This window comes from Salmo salar, chromosome ssa24, assembly GCF_905237065.1.
Source record: "Salmo salar chromosome ssa24, Ssal_v3.1, whole genome shotgun sequence".
NCBI classification, from domain to species: domain Eukaryota; kingdom Metazoa; phylum Chordata; class Actinopteri; order Salmoniformes; family Salmonidae; genus Salmo; species Salmo salar.
Window position 1 is genome coordinate 15,276,059 of NC_059465.1, and position 25,548 is coordinate 15,301,606.

The 25,548-nt window shown below is 43.6% G+C and overlaps 1 protein-coding gene across 2 annotated transcripts; it reads right to left on the reverse strand.

Moving 5' to 3' along the window:
* Positions 1-1,885: 1,885 nt before the first annotated feature.
* Positions 1,886-24,351, reverse strand: LOC106585016 (leucyl-cystinyl aminopeptidase-like). 2 transcript variants are annotated; one of them, XM_014170752.2, is made up of 22 exons: positions 23,923-24,351; positions 19,472-19,566; positions 19,117-19,319; positions 18,862-18,973; positions 18,506-18,763; positions 18,077-18,267; positions 17,760-17,898; positions 17,391-17,525; positions 17,125-17,245; positions 16,712-16,863; positions 16,418-16,531; positions 16,183-16,320; positions 15,929-16,060; positions 11,272-11,432; positions 11,105-11,193; positions 10,733-10,916; positions 10,243-10,399; positions 9,958-10,142; positions 7,831-7,992; positions 6,594-6,734; positions 6,344-6,425; positions 1,886-6,239 (listed from the first exon to the last, which is right to left on the reverse strand). In XM_014170752.2, exons 1-22 carry the CDS (start codon positions 23,942-23,944, stop codon positions 6,108-6,110), a joined length of 3,105 nt encoding a protein of 1,034 aa, XP_014026227.1. In that variant the 5' UTR covers positions 23,945-24,351; the 3' UTR covers positions 1,886-6,107. The 2 variants fall into 2 exon arrangements, with proteins under 2 accessions (XP_014026227.1, XP_045562929.1); XM_045706973.1 differs by lacking the exon at positions 23,923-24,351 and adding an exon at positions 23,287-23,423.
* Between the last annotated feature and the right edge of the window lie 1,197 nt (positions 24,352-25,548).

The window sequence follows — 25,548 nt, forward strand, 5'->3', positions numbered from 1 at the left end:
AGAAGTGGTCTGTGGTCCCCACCTGCAGAACCACTCCTTTATTGGGGGTGTCTTGCTAATTGCCTATAATTTCCACCTGTTGTCAATTTCATTTGCACAACAGCATGTGAAATTTATTGTCAATCAGTGTTGCTTCCTAAGTGGACAGTTTGATTTCACAGAAGTGTGATTGACATGGAGTTACATTGTGTTGTTTAAGTGTTCCCTTTATTTTTTTGAGCAGTGTACAAATGTCTGTCGTTACATGTAACTTTAATTCAATGAAATCTAAATGCCACCCATTTATATCATTACAAATACAATTATGTAGTTACCACGTACAGCCGAGTAATAACATTCTGGTTTGCAGATGTAGAGTAATGTTACTTTGGGGCCAACTTTAAGTAGTGTTTTTACTTTCTGTGGATATACACCCATCTAGTAGCAGGTCAGACCCACCTTTTCCTCCAGAACAGCCTGAATTCTTTGGGGCATGGAAACGTTATTCAATTGGTATAAGGGGGCCTAACGTGTGCCAGGAATACATTCCCCACACCATTACACCACCAGCCTGTACTGTTGACACCAGGCAGAATGGGGCCATGAACTCATACTGCTTCGTCAAATCCTGACTCTGCCATCAGCATGACATATCAGGAACCAGGTTTTGTTGGACCAGGCAATGTTTTTCCACTCAATTGTTTAGTGTTGGTGATCGTGTACCAACTGGAGCTGCTTGTTCTTAGCTGATAGGAGTGGAACCCAGTGTGGTATCCTGCTGCAATAGCCCATCCGTGACAAGAATCGATGAGTTGTGCGTTCCGAAATGCCGTTTTGCGCAGTTATTTTCCTGTTTGTGGCCTGTCAGCTTGCAAAAGTCTTGCCATTCTCCTTCGACCCCTCATCGAGCTGTTTTCACCCACAGGACTGCCGCTGACTGGATGTTTTGTTTGTCGCACCATTCTCTGTAAACCCTAGACACTATCGTGCGTGAAAAGGAGGCTGGCCGTTTCTGTGAACGCCGCGCCTGGCACCAATGATAATGCCACGCTCAAAGCCGCGTAGAATGGGCAAAACGAGTGACCTAACGTTCAAATGAACAGTAACAATGCCTCGATGCCTGCTTTATATAGCAAACCACCGCTCTGTATGAGCGAACCATTTCGTGAACGGGGTGGTGAATTATTTTTTACACAGCCCCATTGCCAGTGTATGACAGGAATTTATTGGGTTTATTTTTACAGGGCACATTAATCAACATCTCAGTAAATGTGCCGGTTTTAGCTAGCCGGCTAATTTTCAACTGCAGTCCCTGGGAAGGTTATTAAAAACAATTACAATACAAACAATGAGTAGTGAGCACATGCAGAGCAACATAGGACAAGCAACACGTAGCATGCTGACAGCAATAGCACAAAACACATAAAAGCAACAGTGTTTCTACACCTCACAAACTATACACATGGAAAGAGGAAATACACAGCTAGAGATTATGTTCAAGTCTGATTGGCCTTTAGCCATGTCTTCATGTTTTTTGTGAAGGTGCGATAGGTGGTGCAGTTGTGTATGTCTGGAGCACAAACATGACAGAAATCATCTTAAACATTGTGTTTTCGTGTTGGGGAAAAGGAATAAGACAAACGATCTATGGTGTATTAAAATGAGCCCTCCACCACAGAAATATGACGAGCAAGACTGAAGACAGTGAGACGTCACTTGGAGAGGGGGGAAAGAGCAGCCTCCCCAGGGCAGGTGGTCCCCAGGGCAGGTGGTCTAGTTGTCTAATTAACCATACAGTCCTAACAACTCTAGCTCTGTGTATAGTCTACATTACATTCCTATCTGTAGCACATTTGGATATATCCCAAACTAACACTTGACCTGCTGAACACAAAACACAAAGCAATGAAAGTCCAGAAAACATTTTTATTCATATTTATTTATTTTTCATCACATGAAGAGCCTGACATTTTTCAGCATCATTCAACCCCAGTGCAAAAAAAGTTTAAAATGATGAGCAACAATCAAGGTGGGCTTGGCATAGGAATACACTAACATAGAATCATAATCTAGAGACAGGCTACAAGCCTGGCGACATGCCACCTCCATCTGGGTCTTCATACACTAACACTTCACCTAAACCGTCTGTCAAAAGGTATTATAACACTGTCGTAAGAATGACATAGGAAACACGCAGTCATTATGTAGGCTTTGGCTAATTAACTTGATATAAAATCAAACCTAAATAATAGTTTGAGTTATGGTGGTGGAAAAGGCCATTTTCATGAGATTGCATCAGCTGTAATGATGACTGGTTATAACATGTTATGCCATCTTTGTGGCAGTGTTAGGTAGGCTTTATGGCAGTAGGTTCAGTGAAGAGTTAACAGTTACTAACATATCTCCCTGAGCTCTGAGGTACAGTACAGGCTGTTGTTTTCTGGTGAGTGAGGGAATGATTATCTAAAATCAACAATTCTGCCCCAAAGCTAACATATTTGATTTCATAGCGCTATCAATTGGGCTCATTCATCCCCCTCCTCTCCCCTGTAACTATTCCCCAGGTCATTGCTGTAAATGAGAACGTGTTCTCAGTCAACTTACCTGGTGAAATAAGGGTTAAATAAAAAATAAATATCATAACCACCAATATGACCTGGCTTTTCCAATGTTTTCAACATGACATAACATTCAGAGTGAGACAGTGAAGTAAAATCCTCCTTCAGAATGAGCCAGTACCAACAGGAGACATACAGACATCTGAGGCATTAGATTAGAAGAGGAGCTAGCTAGACACTCAGTCATTGGTCATGCTGTTCTGTAATAGAAGAGTTCCTTCAGGACATTCAGTGGTTGACCACTGGAGCTAGTGCTGCTGTAGCAGAGAGGCGGTAGCATGAAGATGCCCCTAAACACTGATCCAAGGTCAGCTCCATGTTTGGTTAAGGTCTTCATTGGCATTGGTGGGGGTAACTGGCCCTAGATCTGTTCTTATAGGGAACTTCTAACATAGCCAGCCGGGAGGCTGAAACAATTACGTCAACAACAAGGCTACCATAAAGAACTGAATACCATAAACCTCACACACAGTGAGACAACGTAACCTAGCCCTGACTGAGCCAGGTTAACCAATCACAGAGAAAAACTGGTGAAATTACTTTCTGATTATCCACACTGTTGGGACTACAGACGCGGCATAGAAAACGACTCTACCCAGCTCTACAGACGCAACACTGGGTCACTCACTGTCAAGTCCTTTAATGGAAAAGAGAGACATAATCAGGCAACCCTGTATTTTAACCAAAACATTTCCCCTTGTGGAGGGGGCAGAGCTTGGGAAACCCTGCCATATACGAACATGGGGCATTGAAGTGAGCCAACATTAAAAATCAGTATACGTCATTGTTTAGAAAAAACAAAACCATTAAAAGCATTTGACCGGGACTCTTATGTCTACGTGGTATCACACTGTACACACACACACACACACACACACACACACACAGAAACCAAACTTAAAAAACAAGTGACAGATTTGCTCACACAAAATATGACAAGCAAAAAGCAAGGTAGAGATAGGAGTAATAATAATTACATCTTTACAAGCATTGTGAGAGTGAAATATTCTGTACAAAGATTGCCTCATATGCAAAGGAAATTAGAAAAGCGGTTTTGGGACTATATCAACAATGGACTAATGAAATAAATACCAAAAGATCCTTTTTTGGTGGAGTTTTCCTTTAACTGTCAAAATGTAACAAATAAAGTTACATCAACAGAAGAAGTGCTCACAGGGAGTGCTGGGGGGGGGTTAGATGCTTCAAGATTCATCAAACAACGTTTCAGCAACGTTTCCACTATCCGACCAATACTTCTTGAGGTCTAAATAAAAGACCTAGAGGTGGAAATGTGGTACAGTGGAACTTTGGGAGCATCTAAAACAGTGAGAAGGTATTTTCATGTTCCTTCAACATGTAACTGGTAGCTGTACATGTTCTAGCTGAAGCCTGGGTAGCATGCTGTCTACACTGTCACCTAACCCCTTTGCATTGTGTATCAGCTCTATAGCCCAACTCTGGGCTTCAACAGACATTCTCCCATCTCCCCCACTGCTCACCGTCAGTAGGACAGTCATGAGGAGGTTGGTGCCAGGGCCTGAGAGAGCAGTTAGTCACTGCACCATGAGTTTCACAGGTGACGCATACTGATGACACGTGGCCAGCGTTGATGACACACAGCATGTTCTCTTCCTGTATTCCCTTTCCTTATTTCTCAGGTGGCTGCTACACATACACTATATGGTGGCGGAAGGGCGAGTTACCTCCATACAATGTGAAGCACGTCGAGTTTGAAAGAAAGAGAGACGGGCTGCTGTATCCAGGCATGGTGTTGTGGTGAAAGCTGTAGATGAAGTTTGCTCAACAGCATAGAGAGAGGAATTTGAGGTCACCCTGAGCTAAATACTACTAAATAAACTCATAGGACAAGCCTAAAAATAACACCATGTTCCCTATACAGTAAAGTGCACTACTTCTGATCATTGCGAAAAGTAGGGATGGGCCTTTGAAATTATTTTCCTATTCAAATAATATATCATGATACTTTTTCGGATATCCGGATATTGACCGCCGACCAATCAGAATGACGAAAGTGCACATGGCAGAGGTAAACAGCGGACATGCTGCTTTCCTCCAGGTTGGCTAACAGCAACAGCGAAAGAGAAGTCTGATTTTCACCAAGATGGAACTGATTCTGTTACAAAAAGGTTTTCTGGTGAGTGTTTTTCAATGATCTGTCAGGTATTGTGGAAACTCAGTAAGATGAGTGCCTGTAAATCGCTATTGGAAGTGGGAAAAATAGCATGCCGATGTCAGGGCAGCCTGTAGGCCTAAATGTGCAGCAGTAGCGCAACACACTGTTATAAAAACTAGCTACATTCAAAATGTTGTTTTATTAAATTAAGAATTTCAAATGTCACGGTATAGGTAACTGCCAACACAAAGGAAACACTTAAGTAAATGAGGGGTTCAAAGTAAATTAAAAAGCAGGTGCTTCCACACAGGTGTGGTTCCTGAGTTAACTAAGCATTTAACATCCCATCATGCTTAGGGTCATGTCTAAAAATGCCCAGTGGCCATTATTTTGGCTACCATGGCTAGAAGAGATCTGTTACTTTGAAAGAGGGGTATCAAAGGAGCATAGGGGGTTTAAAGAGTGTGGGTGGGTGGGTCAGTCACCCATTCTTGAACACTTATGGGAGATTCTGGAGCGTTGCATGAGACAGTGTTTTCCACCACCATCAACAAAACCCCAAATTATGGAATTTCTCACGGAAGAATGGTGTCGCTTCCCTCCAATAGAGTTCCAGACACTTGTAGAATCTCCGCCAAAGCGCATTGAAGCCGTTCTGGCAGCTCGTGGTGGCCCAACGCCCCATTAAGACACTATGTTGGTGTGTCCTTTATTTTGGCAGTTATCTGTATATCCTTGTAGGTAAAAATGTCCCAAGTATAATTGTCCTCCCCGATCTGTCTTTACGCGCAATATTTCAGATAGCACTGGCCCGATTGACGAAACTTGGGTGAATAATGCGTATTGCCATAGAGATACGGCATTTACAAAATTACAGCTATGGCCAGATGGTGGTGCTATAACGAAATTGAAAATGAAAATGCAAACTGAAAGGTCACGCCTCTCACCCATTTGACCTAATGTCATGACATTCGGTACAGAGGTTCCTCTCCTCACAAACACAATAAGGTCCGCCATGATGGATTTTCTGCCATTTAGATTTCTGCATCATTTGTGGGGGACATCATGTTTACTGTTGCCTTGCTTAATTTAATTTAGACAAAGCTTTTTCCATTGATAAAAAAAAAATAAGCTTCCAATTTTGATTCTTCCAAAAATGAACACTCAAGTAATCGAATACTAATGTCTGTCCGTATATCCGGATATTCGATTAACGGTGCCCATCCCTAGCGAAAAGTAGTTTAAAAAAGTAGTAACAAAAAGGGGAATATGAGATCATTTGAGACAAGCCCTACGACAGTGCAAAAGCTGCTGTTGCCATGCCAACACGGTCCCCAGAGCGGGTTGTCGGGGGCTACAGTTGCCAAGCGGCCATGTTAGAGCCAGTCTCTAAGTGTTGCGAGGTTCCTGTCCATCCAGTGCTGATTCAGTCTGATGGTCTCTAAAGCCTCCTGGACGCTACGCATCTGAGAGCCCCGCTCCTTCAGACTGGAGAAGAAACCCTGGACCTACACAGACAAGAGTTGACATGAGAGAAGAGGACTCACACGCTCTACGCATCTGATACACAGACATGATATACAGTCAGCATGGTTCTGAGGTGTAAGCTCACTTCCTCCAGGTGTGTCTGAGTAGAGAACTGGGAGGTGGTGGACTTGATGATGCTCTGGATGGGATAAGACCCCACTGGAAACCTACACACACACACAGCCAATTAAAACAGGCCACATCTCCACATCATGCAATCAAAACAGGGCCATTGATTCTGATTGGGAAACTGTATTGTTTTTGCGTCCATTTCTGTATGTTGACGGTGTAAGTATCTAAACGTATAATTGATCTTATTCTTTAGGGGCACTCACTTCTCTATGATCCTGTCCCAGCTCTCTTTGACAAAGTCCCAGACGAACAAGTGGCCAGCGAAGCGGTCGCTCACAGTGCTGATGACCAATGGCAGCTCCTGGGTGTGGATATTCCCTCCCTCGAGCACCTCACTCAGAATCCTGAAGGAAGATGTGTTTAGAGTGTTGCAGAGACACACACCACAGGGCGCTACAAATATATCTGGGCACAGCTTAATTACAACTGTGTGACTCTCCGCACAACCTCTGGGTAGAGGTTAATTTGGCCAGTTAATTGTCTGTATATTGATTAAGTACCATGGACTAGAGGCCTTCACTGGTCCAAAAAGCTGGATCCGTTCTGAAATGGACCTGGGGAATTCCAATCCGGACCCAATATGCACGAATACATTTTTTAAATATACAGACCCGTTCCATACGGACCCGAGGACAACTAGATCTGTTCCGTTTAGACCTCGTCAGATCCAGACCCGATCCGAGTGAGGGAAGCAGCAGAAAAGTCCATTTTTAAGCTACTTTACTAACCCAGAGCTGATTAAGCACATTGGCGAGGAGGTAGAGAGAAGTGACGATCTAGCAGGGGCCGTGCTGTGCGGGTGACACAGGGTACAGGGAGGGAGAGACCGCAACCAAACAAGCTGACTCGCACTATAGTAGACTAATAGCTGCCATACTGTAGCTAGGTTATTTATCATCCAATATGACTACGTTGTACCTGTCTTGACTGCATCAAACCAGGAGAACCTGGTTAACTAACCATCTAGGCTAATTGAAGCTGCATGCGCTTTCTCATCCTACAGTTACAAACAACAACAACACCATTCAGAATATAAAGTAGCAGCCTATCTGTTGGCTCTTGGTTGTTGTAGCTCATCCTTCGCCTTTAACTTTCCATTCCATCATTGATAAGATATCTCCTAACTTGTTCCCCACACGAAGGCTGACTGTAGCCTATTGCTTCCAACCAGCACCACTCTTGTGAAAAGCAAAGACCAGCAGCATAAATTATACGATTTCTCCCTCTCCCTCCACTGCAGCAGTTGCGTTCGGATCTGTATGGGTTCTTCTGGACAAGTCAGTTAAAATTACACATACCTGAGACAATCATATCAGATCCGACTCAGACCATTGAAGCCATTTTGAATTCTGGTCTCGGGTATTCGAGTACAGGTGGATCCGTGAAGACCTCTACCATGTCTCCCCCCCCGCCGCCCCCCACACACACGGTCTCCCTCACCATACGATGCGTCGTGGGTCCTGTGTGGAGGCGAGGGCCTGCAGTATCTTGCGTTTCTCCGAGTCGTAAGTGGTGAGTCTGTAGGTGTCCAGCAGAGACAGCCAACCAGGGTCAGACTGGGCTGCTACAGAAAACACCACTCGCTGAAGATCACCTGGGATGCTGGAAGAGACAACACATCATTACATTACCACAAGATCACCATAGAACAGGTCACCATAGAACAGGTCACTAGCTTTACTCATTTCTGATGAAGACAAAGGCAGCCAAAATATCTAAAAGTACAGTGGGGCAAAAAAGTATTTAGTCAGCCACCAATTGTGCAAGTTCTCCCACTTAAAAAGATGAGAGGCCTGTAATTTTCATCATAGGTACACTTCAACTATGACAGACAAAATGAGATTTTTTTTCTCCAGAAAATCACATTGTAGGATTTTTAATGAATTTATTTGCAAATTATGGTGGAAAATAAGTATTTGGTCAATAACAAAAGTTTCTCAATACTTTGTTATATACCCTTTGTTGGCAATGACACAGGTCAAACGTTTTCTGTAAGTCTTCACAAGGTTTTCACGCACTGTTGCTGGTATTTTGGCCCATTCCTCCATGCAGATCTCCTCTAGAGCAGTGATGTTTTGGGGCTGTCGCTGGGCAACACGGACTTTCAACTCCCTCCAAAGATTTTCTATGGGGTTGAGATCTGGAGACTGGCTAGGCCACTCCAGGACCTTGAAATGCTTCTTACGAAGCCACTCCTTCGTTGCCCGGGCGGTGTGTTTGGGATCATTGTCATGCTGAAAGACCCAGCCACATTTCATCTTCAATGCCCTTGCTGATGGAAGGATGTTTTCACTCAAAATCTCACAATACATGGCCCCATTCATTCTTTCCTTTACACGGATCAGTCGTCCTGGTCCCTTTGCAGAAAAACAGCCCCAAAGCATGATGTTTCCACCCCCATGCTTCACAGTAGGTATGGTGTTATTTGGATGCAACTCAGCATTCTTTGTCCTCCAAACACAACGAGTTGAGTTTTTACCAAAAGGTTATATTTTGGTTTCATCTGACCATATGACATTCTTCCAATCCTCTTCTGGATCATCCAAATGCTCTCTAGCAAACTTCAGACGGGCCTGGACATGTACTGGCTTAAGCAGGGGGACACGTCTGGCACTGCAGGATTTGAGTCCCTGGCGGCGTAGTGTGTTACTGATGGTAGGCTTTGTTACTTTGGTCCCAGCTCTCTGCAGGTCATTCACTAGGTCCCCCCGTGTGGTTCTGGGATTTTTGCTCACCGTTCTTGTGATCATTTTGACCCCACGGGGTGAGATCTTGCGTGGAGCCCCAGATCGAGGGAGATTATCAGTGGTCTTGTATGTCTTCCATTTCCTAATAATTGCTCCCACAGTTGATTTCTTCAAACCAAGCTGCTTACCTATTGCAGATTCAGTCTTCCCAGCCTGGTGTAGGTCTACAATTTTGTTTCTGGTGTCCTTTGACAGCTCTTTGGTCTTGGCCATAGTGGAGTTTGGAGTGTGACTGTTTGAAGTTGTGGACAGGTGTCTTTTATACTGATAACAAGTTCAAACAGGTGCCATTAATACAGGTAACGAGTGGAGGACAGAGGAGCCTCTTAAAGAAGAAGTTACAGGTCTGTGTGAGCCAGAAATCTTGCTTGTTTGTAGGTGACTAAATACTTATTTTCCACCATAATTTGCAAATAAATTCATTAAAAATCCTACAATGTGATTTTCTGGATTTTTTTTCCCTCATTTTGTCTGTCATAGTTGACGTGTACCTATGATGAAAATTACAGGTCTCTCTCATCTTTTTAAGTGGGAGAATTTGCACAATTGGTGGCTGACTAAATACTTTTTTGCCCCACTGTATATATATATATTTTTAAACGAGCAAGCCTGTCTTCATTGTTTATATTCATAAAGGGGCAATATACGATAAATACATACATTTTTGACCTTTTTTATATTCATGATATATAGTCATTGATTATTGAAGAATATAAATGTCTCATGAGCTTAGTTCAACTGTTGTACCCCATCAGAACCCAAAATATAATCTTGTTTTACTACATCGTTTGAACAATTTTCAGTCAGTCCATGTGTGTACCGATTGGTTTGGTTCGAGTTGGTCCACTGTTCGTAGAGGGCTGTGGCCTGGTCAGTACAGTTCTGCCGTCCAAGACTACATGCCAACTCTAGCAGGGCTGACCTCAGCTTCTGACTGGAGACACTCTCCTTCACTCCCCAGTCCTGACTGTCCATCAGAGGGCCAAAATGACCCAAGATGTACGCCTGGAACACACATTACAAAGAGAACGTTAGTACAGTCAGTTTGTCCCAAATGGTGGGACTAGGCCCCAGAACAAGGTACCTGACAATCTAGTGTGTGCACCTTCATGCGGGCCACCAGTCTTCGCTCCTGTCTCTTGTCCAGTAGTCTGTAGATAGAGCTGAGCTGTGATAGGGCCTCTGTCAGAGGAGCAGTCTCAGTCTCATTGGTAGTATAGTCCAACAGACTGAGAACCTGACGGAAGGACACACGACCCAGCCTGATGAGAGGGAGAGAAAAAAATGAATAGATATGAATCAATTTAGTCTATTTGTGCCCGTTGTCTGTTCAGTTGAGCATCCAAAACATCTAACATATAGACATGTTCAAGTAATCATACAAGTCCAGGCAGAGTATTAAGACAGGCCTCCAATTCATCCATTTCTTCATTATTTACCAGGTAGGTTGACTGAGAACACATTTTTTTACAGCAACGACCAACGTCTAAAAAAAATGAAATCCTGTCTTTCTGAGAGATATCACCGAGTGAGTATTACCCTCCATTGAGTGTACCATGCCACAGTACAAACACACACACACACACACCACTGACCTGGACAGGGAGAAGATGTTGTGTATGAGCGAAGCGCGGTCGTGGGGTGTGAGTGTGCTGACGTCAGTCTTTAGAGCGTCTATGAGAGCTGCCCAGCCCTCGTCTCCATAGTGAACTATATAGAAGCCCGTGTTCATGTAGTTCAACTTCAGCCACTTAACACTCTCTGACACCTTTAGAGTCGCTAAGAGGAGAAAACAGAACACTACACTCAGATACATGAACATGCTCTTACCTCAGAGCATACAACCAGCAGGCCAAACATCACTAAGTACTATACAAGCCTGACACACGAACTAGACAATGCATAACATTAAGTCAAACTAAATGACAGCTACCCAGCTCAATGTACAGAAGTTGTCTGTGTTATACCTGTCTTATTCTTCAGAGTGAACATCTGTCTGCAGGAAGGGGCGGAGCTACAGCTGTCATTCACGTATGTCACAGGGATGTGCCACAGGCTGAGGAGGACACAAAAAGAATCAGGTTGGTGTGTGTGCGTGCGCGCGCACGAATATGCTTACGCGCGTGCATCTCACCTGGAGGTGTGTGTGGTGTTGTCTGTGGAGAGCAGGAAGTGTTCCTGTGTGAGGATCACATCACCACCCTTGCGGCTGACGGTAACCAATGGGAAGCCTTTCTGCAGCGTCCATGTTCTCATCATGTCTGACACACTCTCCTGCTGGGGAAGCACTTGGACCTGGCACATTCAGAAACAATAACCAATGATATTGGCATATTTTATCATCGGACCCAGCTTTGCCGGCTGAATTCAAGAATCCACCACTCATTGTATATAGGAGAGGTCGCAATTTGCGCGATAAATTGGTTCATGCCAACTGCCAGCCACGAAAGAAAATCAGCCAGGCTCTTTTACGCCCTCTACCAAATGGTAGCTATAAATGTAGAGGATGCGCACAGTGCAACAATATGATGAAGTGTGAATATTTCTGCCACCCACACACAGGAAAACGGTTTCAAATTAACGATATCATCACGTGTACCACCACCCATGTTATTAACATTATTAAATGTCCATGTGGGCTCTGCTATGTTGGTAAGACCTCCCACTCTCTCAAACAGAGAATTAGTGAACATAAAAGTTCAATCAGGCGAAACGACAGGGATTATCCAGTCGCAGTACATTTTAATGACTTAAAACATGACATTTCTACCTTTAGATTTTGTGGTATAGAGAAAGTCAAGATATCAGACAGGGGAGGTGATATTAATAATACTCTGAGCAAAAGAGAATGTTTTTGGATTTTCACCCTCCAGACATTATTTCCTAAAGGACTTAATGATGAAATGCCTATGTATGTTATGTTGTGAATTTAAAATATGTTCCTATTCAAGATTACTTTGTTTTTTCGTATGATGTACCCAATGATTAATGAAAACTTGCTATGTCCTCGTTGTGATTTTATGGACGTGTTCGGTGCGTCTTGTCTATACACTTTTGTAATATTTGTGAAATGCATATTGTTATGTTTGGTAGCACTTATTTATTTATTTTCCTTTGCCTCCAACCCCTTTCCATACGTGGAACGGATGTGGGTGGGGCTAGGTCTACATAGAGGTGCTGTTTTCAGAAAATTCACAAAAGCTCTGACGAAGGCCGTTAGGCCGATACGTAAGCTTATTAAATATCAGTGATACTATCAAGATCAGTGTGCGGTTTCCTTTTTTTCCTTCATCCTGTTTCAACTGTTGCCATGCACCTGTAACAAGATTGCTCAGATGTGCGAGTGCCTTTTGAATCTTGTAATAACCAATGATATAAAAATATATATGTCTACTAATAATTAGGGCTAACACAATTTAATCAACTGGTCGATTGTTTGATCGATAGGCTGTTGGTTGAAGAAAATGTTTTAGTCAAGTAGTGGCAAATACACTACACATACAAGAGTATGTGGACACCCCTTCAAATTAGTGGATTTGGCTATTTCAGCCAAACCTGTTGCTGACAGGTGATTAAATCGAGCACACAGCCATGCAATCTCCATAGACAAACATTGGCAGTAGAATGGCCTTACTGAAGAGCTTAGTGACTTTCAACGTGGCACCGTCACAGAATGCCACCTTTCCAACAAGTCAATTCATCAAATTTCTGCCCTGCTAGAGCTGCACCGGTCAACTGTAGTGCTACTTGTCTGTAGTCATTTAGGCAGGTTACCTTGGTGTTCTTGGCACAGGGACTATGGTGGTCTGCTTGAAACATGTTGGTATTACAGACTCGGTCAGGGAGAGGTTGAAAATGTCAGTGAAGACACTTGCCAGTTGGTCAGCTCATGCTCCGAGTACACGCCCTGGTAATGCGTCTGGCCTTGCGGCCTTGTGAATGTTGACCCGTTTAACTTCTTGGTGACAGGGGGCAGTATTCGGAAATTCAGATGAATGTGCCCAAATTAAACTGCCTGCTACACGGGCCCAGAAGGTAGGATATGCATATTATTAGTAGATTTGGATAGAAAACACTCTGAAATTTCTAAAACTGTTTGAATGATGTCTGTGAGTATAACAGAACTCATGTGGCAGGCAAAAACCTGAGAAAAAAATCCAACCAGGAAGTGGTTTGTAGTTTTTCAAGTGATTGCCTATCCAAACTACAGTGTCTGTGGGGTCATTTTGCACTTCCTAAGGCTTCCACTAGATGTCAACAGTCTTTAGAACCTTGTTTCATGCTTCTACTGTTACTGGGGAGAGAATAAGAGCTGACTCAACAAGTGGACTGCCTGAGACCAATGAGTTGTTTACTGCGCAGTCACGCAGGCGCGCTGTTCCTTCTTTTTCCTCTGTAATGAATACGCTATCGTCCGGTTGGAATATTATCTAATATTTATGATAAAAAGACCCTAAGGATTGATTGTAAACATCGTTTGACATGTTTCTACGAACGGTAATGGAACGTTTTGACTTTTCATCTCGGGTTTTGCGCTCACGAATTATGCCTTTGGAATAGTGATCTGAACGCGCGAACAAAACGGAGGTATTTGGACATAAATATGGAGTTTATCGAACAAAAACAACATTTCTTGTGGAAGTGGGAGTCCTGGGAGTGCATTCCGACGAAGATCAGCAAAGGTAAGTGAAGATTTATAATACTATTTCTGAGTTTTGTTGACTCCAGAACTTGGTGGGTAACTGTATAGCTTGCTTTGATGGCTGAGCTCTGTACTCAGAATATTGAGCAATGTGCTTTCGCCGTAAAGCTATTTTGAAATCTGACACAGCGGTTGCATTAAGGAGAAGTGTATCTATAATTCTTTCAATAACTGTGAATTTAAATAAATTTAAGTAAATTTTATCAACGTTTATGATGAGTATTTTTGTAAATTGATGTGCTCATTCACCGAAAGTTTTGGGAGGCAAAACATTTTCTGAACATCACGTGCCAATGTAAAATGGGGTTTTTGGATATAAATATGAACTTTATCGAACAAAACATACATGTATTGTGTAACATTGAGTCCTGGGAGTGTCATCTGATGAAGATCGTCAAAGGTTAGTGATTAATTTTAGCTGTATTTCTGGTTTTTGTGACGCCTCTCCTTGCTTGGAAAATGGCTGTGTGGTTTCTCTTGTCTCGGCGCTGTCCTAACATAATCTAAATGTTATGCTTTCGCCGTAAAGCCTTTTTGAAATCGGACAATGTGGTTGGATTAACGAGAAGTGTATCTTTAAAATGGAATATAATAGTTGTATGTTAGAGAAATTTACATTTTAATTAAATTTGAATGACGCTAGCGTCCCACATGTCCCAGAGAGGTTAAAGGTCTTACTCACATCGGCTACGGAGAGCGTGATCACAGTCGTCCAGAACAGCTGGTGCTCTCATGCATGCTTCAGTGTTGCTTGCCTTACCAGCTCGTCTGGTAGGTTCGTGTCACTGGGCAGCTCACAGCTGTGCTTCCCTTTGTAGTCCATAATAGTTTGCAAGCCCTGCCACATTCGACGAGCGTCGGAGCCGGTGTAGTGGGATTCAATCTTAGTCTTGTATTGATGCTTTGCCTGTTTGATGGTTCGTCGGAGGGCATAGCGGGATTTCTTATAAGCGTCCGGGTTAGAGTCCCGCTCCTTGAAAGCGGCAGCTCTACTCATTAGCTCAGTACGGATGTTGCCTGTATTCCATGGCTTCAGATATGTACGTACGGTCACTGTGGAGACGACATCATCAATGCACTTATTGATGAAGCCAGAGATTGATGTGGTGTACTCCTCAATGCCATCGGAAGAATCCCGGAACATATTCCAGCCTGTGCTAGCAAAACAGTCCTGTAGCTTAGTATTTGCGTCATCTGACCACTTCCGCATTGAGTGAGTCACTACTACTTCCTGCTTTAGTTTTTGCTTGTAAGCAGGAATCAGGAGGATATGGTGAGATTTTATACAATGTCGGAAGTTTGCTAGCACGAGCATCGGGGCCAGACCAAGTTAATAGCTGACAATGTTTCAAGTTACTTGTAGACAGGCCATACGTAGCCAATGTGATTCATAGATATTTATCAGGATATTTTCTACCTGCGGGCTGCAATTTTTTTATTTGTTGGCTTTATGTAGGGTATTTTTATATATTGGCAATGGCAATAGACGTTACTTTTACATTAGTATATGAAAATTATAACTTGCACGCAAGATCAGTTGAAATGGTACGATAACTTAGCACTCCAAACGGAAAAGGTTGCCGACGGCTGGTGTTGCCCGTTACCGGCAACTTCAGGAGCGTAACGGCAGAATCTGCAAAGGCCAACAGCAGCGGGAGGAGGCTATATTGATCTCTGGCTCCCTCTTTAGTGATTTGTGTCTCTTCATTTTTAATCGCAGTGTTTAAAGCATCAGACAAGCTCAGTAGCCTAGATACAGTAGATTGTATTCAAACATATGGAAAAATACACGGTTCATTTTTTCCTCGGTCGACCAATCTTTTTTTTTTGTCAGGGACAGCCCTACTAATAATATTACTACTCATCACATTGGGCCAGAGAGAGATGGAGTGTCATCACCATCACTAGTACTAACAGAATAGACAAGACATCTCCACACACAATACGCATACAGCGTGATGGTTGTGAAAAGGGGAAGGGTACGACACCAGATTTTGCAGACGCAAAATAAGGAACCTGTGAAAATAAGTAAAATCAGGAAACAGAGATGAATGTAAGAGACGGGGTTTCTCAGACAGACCACTGCTACCTGTGTGATGCTGTTCCAGAGGTCGTCAGTAACAGTGTTAGATCCACTGTATTGATGCAGGTACTCGATGAGTCCTTTCCTGAACTGACCTTCTGGCAGAGTGGAGTTCAACATCAGCAGGAGGGACGCACCCTAGAGACAAACACACATCACTGCTGTGACCATAGGACTCGATATCATTCACTACACTAATCAATTAAGTTGTAAGTAAAGGCGAATAATGTAAGTAAAGGCAAATAATGTAATTGAAGTACCTTCTCATAGGTGATCGAGTCAAACATCTCAGACACCTGTTCAGGTGTGGTCACCTGGGCCGACACTGAGACTGGGTGGGAGGAGTTCAGAGAATCTTTGGCCATCGCCTTGAACCGCTCCTCCAGGAACACATTGCCCTGGAGACCGAAGAGAGGTCATTCTACCGCGGCCATCTTAATCTACATTGACCCCTTGCACAGCACTTACACGCACGTGTGACGTGGTACTACTTACTAGGTACAGCTGTGGGAACTCTGTCATTAGAGATGCGTACTGCCAGTAGGTGGCGAAGCCCTCGCTGAGCCACAGGTCATTCCACCAGCGCATTGTCACCAGGTTCCCAAACCACTGACACATGGCGGCATTAGAACAGTGTTACGGCAGCTTTATAACAGTATCATAGGAGCATTAGACACTGTTAAAGCAACTGCAAAAAGAACAGCAGCGCTTCTTAACCACGTCAAGACAGCATTAAGACTGCTGACATGCATACACACGTGTTCCATCGCCGCGTAATCGTCTACACACCTGGTGAGCGAGTTCGTGGGCTACGACGTTAGCGATTAGTTGTTTGTCGAGAGGAGAGGACTGGTTTTGTACCAAAAGGCTGGTCTCTCTGAAGGTGATCAGACCCCAGTTCTCCATCGCTCCCGCCAGGAAGTCTGGGATAGCAACCAGGTCTGGAGGAGGGGGAGAGAGAAGGGAGGAAGGGTAGAGCGAGAGAGAGATACAGAAACGTGGAGGGGTCAATACCAATGCGTATTTTGTGTCACATTATTGAAAACAGACTTTTCCCTCAGATTTTTTTTTATTCATCTTTTGGCCTTCATTTTTTAATATTTTTTTTATTTAACCTTTAACTACTACATGTAAAAGGTGTTCATCGGTTGAGCTAATTGTGTGAGGGCTGAGTGTCTGTGTGTTTCTGTCTCTCCTCTCACCCAGTTTCCTCAGAGGATATTCGGTGTCAAATAAGGTGTTGTAGAACTGCAGCAACCTGGACGCGGTGTCCAGAGCATACTGTGTGTGTTCCTTCTTCTCTGGCACAGAGTACACTGACACCTGCAACACACACCGTACAAATTGAATAAATACAATAGTACCAAAGTTGGGGGGGGATAGGCACAGAGTAGACAGAGTCGCATTCTAGTGTGTTGCAGGCCATATAACTAGTGTGAATAGATTGAGGCAGGGACTCTGTACGTACCAGTGTACTGGATACATTTCTAGTGATGCTGGTGAAGTTGGCTACGATGAAGGCCACCAGGTAGGTGCTCATATTAACACTAGTCTGCTCAAACTCATCCTCCAGCATGCCGCTGGGTAACGTAGTCGTCTTAGCCTGGGAAACACAACACAGATTACATTTATATTTTAGCAAAGGCTCTTATCCAGATCGAATTACAGTAGTTAGTGCATAGCTTCATTAACAGATGGTTTACACACTGGTATTGTTCATGTGAAGCGTCTCCAATAATCATTTCATGTCAACACATTTTGTAATGTATATTTACAACTTAAAAATACACAGCTGCACGCAAACTCACAAGTGCATACACACACACACACAGTGTACCTTGGGCATGTTGGACAGAGCGATGTATTCAGGTTCTCTGGTGATCCTGACCAGGAAGGTGGCTTTAAAGGCAGGCTCGTCAAAACAGGGGAAGGCCTTCCTGGCTGCCTGGGGCTCAAACTGTGTGGCAGCTAGGACCCTGAGGGTTGAATAGAATCACTGTCACAGAGAGCAAGGACTAGGCTGGAAGTTTACTAAAGGTCAACATACACTCAAATTTTCACACTTAAAGAATGTGTCTCACTGCATTCACACCGAGTTAGGTTGTTATTTTTAGGACAAACTTTAGTAAATAGTCTTTAGAGTGTTTTGCATACCTCTTGGCTCCAGTCTTGTCATTGTAGGAGCTGTTATAGAAGCCGTCGTAGGTGTGTGAAAGGCTGGCTGTGTAGTCCAATGTTAACACACACACCTGGCCTTCCTTCAGATCCTCTGGGAAGCTGACAGCTATCTGCTGCCATGGTTTATACTCCAACACCTTGACCTCAACACTCTTACCCTCTCCAACCTGGAAGGGTTAAAGTAAAAACAGTATTTAACAAGGTGAAACAATCTAACTAGGTAAAAACATTATTTAGCAAGGGAAACATAATTAAGCTAAGTAAAACATAATTTATCTCCACAGGGAAAGCAACTCTTACCCTCTTCACATTGCAAGTAAGGAAGTTACATAAGAACAATAACAGTTAGGTTTTCAATAATATTACCATTTCCGATTAAATAGTCAATGTTCGTAGCATTGCTACCTGAAAGGTTGCCTTGATGATATTGATCTCGGAGCTGTGCAAAACGATGCGCTTGGTGTCGTGTTGTATAATCATGTTGATGATGGTGCGGCCGGTGAAGGTCATGGAAGTCAGGTTAGGGGTCAGGGAGAGGTCGTAGTTTACAGGTCGTACACTGGCTGGGAGGCGGAGCTCATTCCAAGGAAACAGCTCCCCATTGGTGCTTTTAGGATAGACCAGCTCCATAGGAGTGGAGGAGTTCGCCTTAGGACAGCCAGCCTGGGGAGAGAGGATCAACATGGTGAACACAGACACACCCCCGTAGCTGTGGAGGCCGATGCAGTAACCGCACACTCTTCACTCACACAAACACCTACCTTAGTGAAGGTACAGCCAGGCAGGAAATAGAGAACCATCGCCATGGACGTGACCAGTACCAAGATGAACACGCCCACCACCAGCATACGAGCTGAGGGACGGGAACATGACCTGGCCAAAAAACAACAAATTAAACTATTTAATAATATCTATCTTTAGTTTTGTTTATTTCATTGTTTCTATTTTACTGTAAAGTGTCTGTCATATTTAAATGCACTTCTTTAAAACAAGTTTATTTCGATTTGAAAAGTAACCTGGGTGGAGCATGTCTGATGTAAGGGGAGGCGCTAGGACTGCGGGCGGAGCTTCTGTTCATGAAGGACATGCCCAGTAGGCGGGCTGACGACTCATAGTCCTCCTCCTCATCGTCCAGGTCGTTTTCTCCCAGACCTCGCACCAGCAGACGGGAGCTACGGGGCTCATACACCACCTCATCTGGGTCCAACGCCGGGAACTCCTGGAGGGGGGAGGTGTAAAAAAAGAGAAAGAAGAGCGAGAAAATAAAAAGACAAGGCAAGATATGAAAATCTGGAAAAACAAACAGTTGGAAGAAAAGGGAATAGTAATGAGGGTACGGGTTAATGTCAGTGTGGTATAGTATGTAATTACCGGGAAGGCTGTAGAGTCTTTGGCCAGGTCCACTACGTCAGGTTCCTCCTCAAACATACTGTTCTCTATCATGTTCCTGGGCAGGGACGTTCGCTCTGGTTACACATACAAACAAACAAACGGTTAACACACACACACACACACACACACACACACACACACGTTCAATAAAACGTGCATGGAGCTCCCATTCTTTTGATTCTCCCCAGTATCTCCTCAGAAAAACAGAGAAATGGTCAACTATTTCATAAAATAATAATAATTAAAACAGTAGTCAAACTGTAAAAAAAAATTCCCGTTGTGCCTCTTTATAAAGGGTCCCATTTTTCTCCTGTAATAAAACCGTGCAGAGGGACTGAGCCCCTATGTGTGTTCTGATTCAATGGTGGGTGAATGCAGGGCTGGGCCCAAACAAAGCTCTCACACACACACCCTGAAGTCCCAGTCAGTGAATAGTGGGTGTTGCGTGTAAGTGAACAGAGAGCCAGTATCATCATAACCGATGACACTATAAAAAAAGCCATCTCATACACCTAGTACGTTCTATTGCGCGTGTTCCATTGTGTGAGAACATGCATGCGTGTTGGTAGGGCCCAGCTGCCTAGACTGAGTGACTCAGAGAAGGCTAACTGAAGCCATCAGAGTTCATCCTATCCCTCCGTGCAGCAGATCTTGTCCTGACTCAGAAGTCCTGTGGTCTGCAGAGAGTTCTGCTCCTATTAATAGGCCTTGATATGGAGCTGAATATTTATTTCTTTTACCAGGTAAGTTGACTGAAAACACTTCCTCATTTACAGCAACAACCTGGGGAATAGTTACAGGTGGGAGGGGATCAATGATCCAATTGGAAACTGGGGATGATTAGGTGGCCGTGATGGTATGAGGGTCAGATTGGGAATTTAGCCAGGACACCGGGGTTAACACTCCTACTCCTACGATAAGTGCCATGGGATCTTAAGTGACCACAGAGAGCCAGGACACCCGTTTAACGTCCCATCCGAAAGACGGAACCATACATAGGGCAAATGTCCCCAATCACTGCCCTGGGGCACTGGGATATTGTTTTTAGACCAGAGGAAAGAGTGCCTCCTACTGGCTCTCCAACACCACTTCCAGCAGCATCTGGTCTCCCATCCAGGGACTGACCAGGACCAACCCTGATCAGCTTCAGAGGCTAGCCAGTAGTGGAATGCAGGGTGGTATGCTGCTGGCACATATTTAATAATACCCAGATCAAAATAAGAACCATAGCAACCTTTCATTCCATGTTAGAACTTGTATTGTCAAATGAGGCCATTCGAAAAATGTGGTAGCTGTTACTAAGACCAAAATTAGTGCACCTCAAACTGACGCAGCAAGGTCTAACGTTATAGCTGAAGCAGCAATGAAACTGAAAGTGTCTGCAGCATCTCACCAGACTCTTCCTGTTTTCAAACAAACAGACCCACAGACAGTCTACAGACGTATATGTTTACCCAATATGACTAAGCTAGGGCCACACAGACCTGAAGTTCAAGACCATAGTGGTACTGGGACTACACTCACCCCAGGCAGAGCCCAGACCAGGTATACTTGGTGCCTCAGGGCAGATAAGGCCAGGCAAGAGGCCTTTCCTTTGGGCTGTGTGTTAGTGAAAACAACCTGTGTCTGCTGAATAAGGAATAATCTCTGGGCATTTCATTTACATACTACTGCAGTCAGTGTCCAGGACAGGATTCACCTATCAGTTAGGCTTTACATGTAGGCCCTGTGCATTCTGAATTGAAGTAGGCTAACGAAATAACATACAGTTGAAGTCAGAAGTTTACATACACTTAGGTTGGAGTCATTAAAACTTGTTTTCAACCACTCCACAAATTTCTTGTAAACAAACTATATTTTTGGCAAGTCGGTTAGGACATCTACTTTGTGCATGCCACAAGTCATTTATCCAACAATTGTTTACAGACAGATTATTTCACTTATAATTCCCTGTACCACAATTCCAGTGGGTCAGAAGTTTACATACACTAAGTTGACTGTGTATTTAAACAGCTTGGAAAATTCCAGAAAATGATGTCATGACTTTAGATGCTTCTGATAAATTATGTCAATTAGTCTGAGGCAATTGGAGGTGTACCTCATAAAAAAAATTGTAGACCTCCACAAGTCTGGTTCATCCTTGGGAGCAATTTCCAAACACCTGAAGGTACCACGCTCATCTGTACAAACAATAGTACGCAAGTTTAAACACCATGGGACCACACAGCCGTCATACCGCTCAGGAAGGAGACACGTTCTGTCTCCTAGAGATTAACGTACTTTGCTGCGAAAAGTGCAAATCAATCCCAGAACAGCAGCAAAGGACCTTGTGAAGATGCTGGAGGAAACAGGTACAAAAGTATCAATATCCACAGTAAAACGAGTCCCATATCGACATAACCTGAAAGGCCGCTCAGCAAGGAAGAAGCCACTGCTCCAAAACCGCCATAAAAAAGCCAGACTACGGTTTGCAACTGCACATGGGAACAAAGATCATACTTTTTGGAGAAATGTCCTCTGGTCTGATGAAACAAAAATAGAACTGTTTGGCCATAATGCCCATCGTTATGCTTGCAAGCCAAAGCACACAGTGAACCACGGGGGAGGCAGCATCATGTTGTGGGGGTGCTTTGCTGCAGGAGGGACTGGTGCACTTCACAAAATAGATGGCATCATGAGGCAGGAAAATTATGTGGATATATTGAAGCAACATCTCAAGACATCAGTCAGGAAGTTAAAGCTTGGTCGCAAATGGGTCTTCCAAATGGATAATGACCCCAAGCATACTTTCAAAGTTGTGGCAAAATGGCTTAAGGACAACAAAGTCAAGGTATTGGAGTGGCCATCACAAAGCCCTGACCTCAAACCTATAGAACATTTGTGGGCAGAACTGAAAAAGCGTGTGCAAGCAAGGAGGCCTACAAACCTGACTCAGTTACACCAGCTCTGTCAGTAGGAATGGGCCAAAATTCACCCAACTTATTGTGGGAAGCTTGTGGAAGGCTCCCTGAAACATTTGACCCAAGTTCAACAATTTAGAGGCAATGCTACCAAATACTAATTGAGTGTATGTAAACTAATGACCCACTGGAAATGTGATGAAAGAAATAAAAGCTGAAATAAATCATTCTCTCGACTATTATTCTGACAATTCACATTCTTAAAATAAAGTGGTGATCCTAACTGACCTAAGACATGGACATTTTAGTCAGATTAATTGTCAGGAATTGTGAAAAACTGAGTTTAAATATATTTGGCTAAGGTGTATGTAAACTTCCGACTTCCACTGTACATGGAACGTTTCAATTAGGCAAAAGCACTCCGAGAGAAATATAGCAGTGTCTATGTCTATTGAGCAGCAGTGTTTCCATTGACTATTATGGATTGTATTGACCACCAGTATGTGTGTGTGTGTGTGTTCCAATCTGAACAAACATGAGCCCTTTATTTATTATTTGCAGTAATAAAGCTGTAGAGCCATAAAGCAGACAGCTTCAGCAGAGGGGGTAGTGCTACTAAACCTACAGCAAGAACCTGCTGGTCCTTATCAGATTGAGCACACACCCCACATAAGGAGTCCTTTCAAAAGCAAAAGGCTTGACCAAGCAAACAGTTGAGTAAGTTAAAAGGACATTTTATGTGCCTCTAGAACATAAACAAACTACTTAACTAATGCAGCCTCCAGTCAAGACTGTAAATAACACTAACACAGCTTGGCCTAGCCTCTAAAACAAGAGGATATAGCATTTTCGAGCAGCAGAAAATGTAAACCAATCTGAGTTGGATTTCCTCACCTTCCTTGGTAGGGCAAAGTGTAGGCCAAGGCTGATCAATAAGAATAATGTCCCAATAAACATAAAGAGAGGATGGGGTGTCAGTGCAATTGAGTTTTTCAATCCAACAGGTTTGCTCTGATTTTCCCCTCAGATAACAGTAGGAACTGGGCTGCAGCTGCAACTGGGCTGCCATAAGATTTCAATTTCCTGCTCTTTAGATGGCTAATATGTAGCTAGCTAGCCTTTAATGGGCTGGCTAAATAAATAACCCCTCTGGTGACAAGAGTCAAAAGTCAACCCTGACCTCAGCCCGACTGGGGAATGTGTTTGTGTCCCCAAGTGAATGTCACACTGACATAGACACATTAGCTAAGAGACTCCCAGTTTATTCAGACGAACCCGAATGTAGTTACTATACTCAAGGCAGGCGTATATCAGATAACACACCCATCATTATAAGTGCATATACTGCTGATTAGTCCGTTAGCCAGGGAGCAGTTTTGGCAATCAAGAGCCTGACATTTGTTGACTTGAAACATTCGGCTATCTAGCTAACCTTACTACAAGCTCGACTGCTAGTTACTACGGAGAATGTGGCTGGCTAGAAAGTCTGGGTAGCAGTTCGCTAGATACGCGAGCGTCGTCATTCCTTACCACTGTCAAATGGGTCCTCCATGACAAGATATCTGGACGAGCCGAACTGTCCTCACTTCACCAATAACAACACCCCGCTGGAGGACGAGGGAACCACTGCTGACCAAACTCCGCCACCAAAAAGACTGATGCTACTAGCTATCAGTCGCTAGTCAGATCAGGTGACTGTACAGCCAGGCTCAGTGGGCTAGCTAGCTTGGCTGCTAGCTAACTTCTGACACTAGAGAGCGGCCACAACTTTCCTCTCCATGCTTTAACGTTTTTGAATTATAAATACGAGTCACAATCGGTGAAGTTAGTACCTTACGGAATAAAATAATTAATATGGTCAATCGTCCAAACGATAGTCTGTCAACAAACTGTTCGCCATGCATTTCAATGATAGCTTCCCATTCCCTTTCTCTCCGGGCAGTTATTGACAGATTTCTGTCATGTATTTACCGGCATTCTATTGGTCGGGGCTAAGAGTGGTGGCTCGTAAGTAAAAAGACAAATCCCTACCGCTTGCTGTGAAAACAAACTACAATTTGGGAAGTTCGTGTGCGTGTCAACTATATCTTATTGTACTGGATTTTCCATGTACTTTTTTGTTCATCCCTTATTAAATGTTGGGAACATCCTCATCATACACATATTGTTATCGGTAGGCTACATGTTTCACAATTCTCGGAGTAAATGGAATGGTATCAAGCACATGGAAACCATGTGTTTGATGTGTTAAATACCATTCAATTTATTCCATTCCAGTCATTACTATTGGCTCCCGAGTGTGTCTAAGGGACGGCATCTCAGTGCTAGAGGTGTCACTACAGACCCTGGTTTGATCCCGGGCTGTATGACAACCGGCGGTGATCTGGAGTCCCATAGGGCGGTGCACAATTGGCCCAGCGTTGTCCGGGATAGGCTGTCAGTAGTTTGTTTATCTGTTCTAAAGGCACTGTGAGCTGTTGGAGATTAACCTTGCTCTGTGCAATATTCACACGAGCAACTGCAGGTGACACTCCAGTTGGCCTACATTATGTGAGTCAGTTGAGTTTATCCCACAACTCAACCCTATGTGCCTTTTTTTTACATTTCCTTTTAACTTACTCAACTGTTTGCTTGGTCAAGCCTGTGCTTTTGATAGGACTCCTTATGTGGGGTGTGTGCTCAATCTGATAAGGACCAGCAGGTTCTTGCTGTAGGTTCAGTAGCACTACCCCCTCTGCTGAAGCTGTCTGCTTTATGGCTCTACAACTTTATTAACACAAATAAAGGGCTTCTGTCTGTTCAGATTAAAACACACACACACACACACACACACACACACACACACACACACACACACACACACACTCTGGTGGTCAATACAAAAAAATATGAGCCCATCCTCCCCAATTAAGGTGCCACCGGCCACCTGTGATTAAAAGACACTTAGACCTCTGTGTTTGACCTTCCCTGTGGGTCGTCACCCCGCCTATTTCTACAATTTATCTTATTAAAATGTGATTTTGAACCTAACCTTAACCACACTGCTAACGTTATGTCTAACCCTAACCTTAAATTAAGACCAAAAAGCTCATTTTAGTTTTCATGAATTTTACAAAATAGCCCAGCGTTTTCCAAACTCGGTCCTCGGTTCCCTAA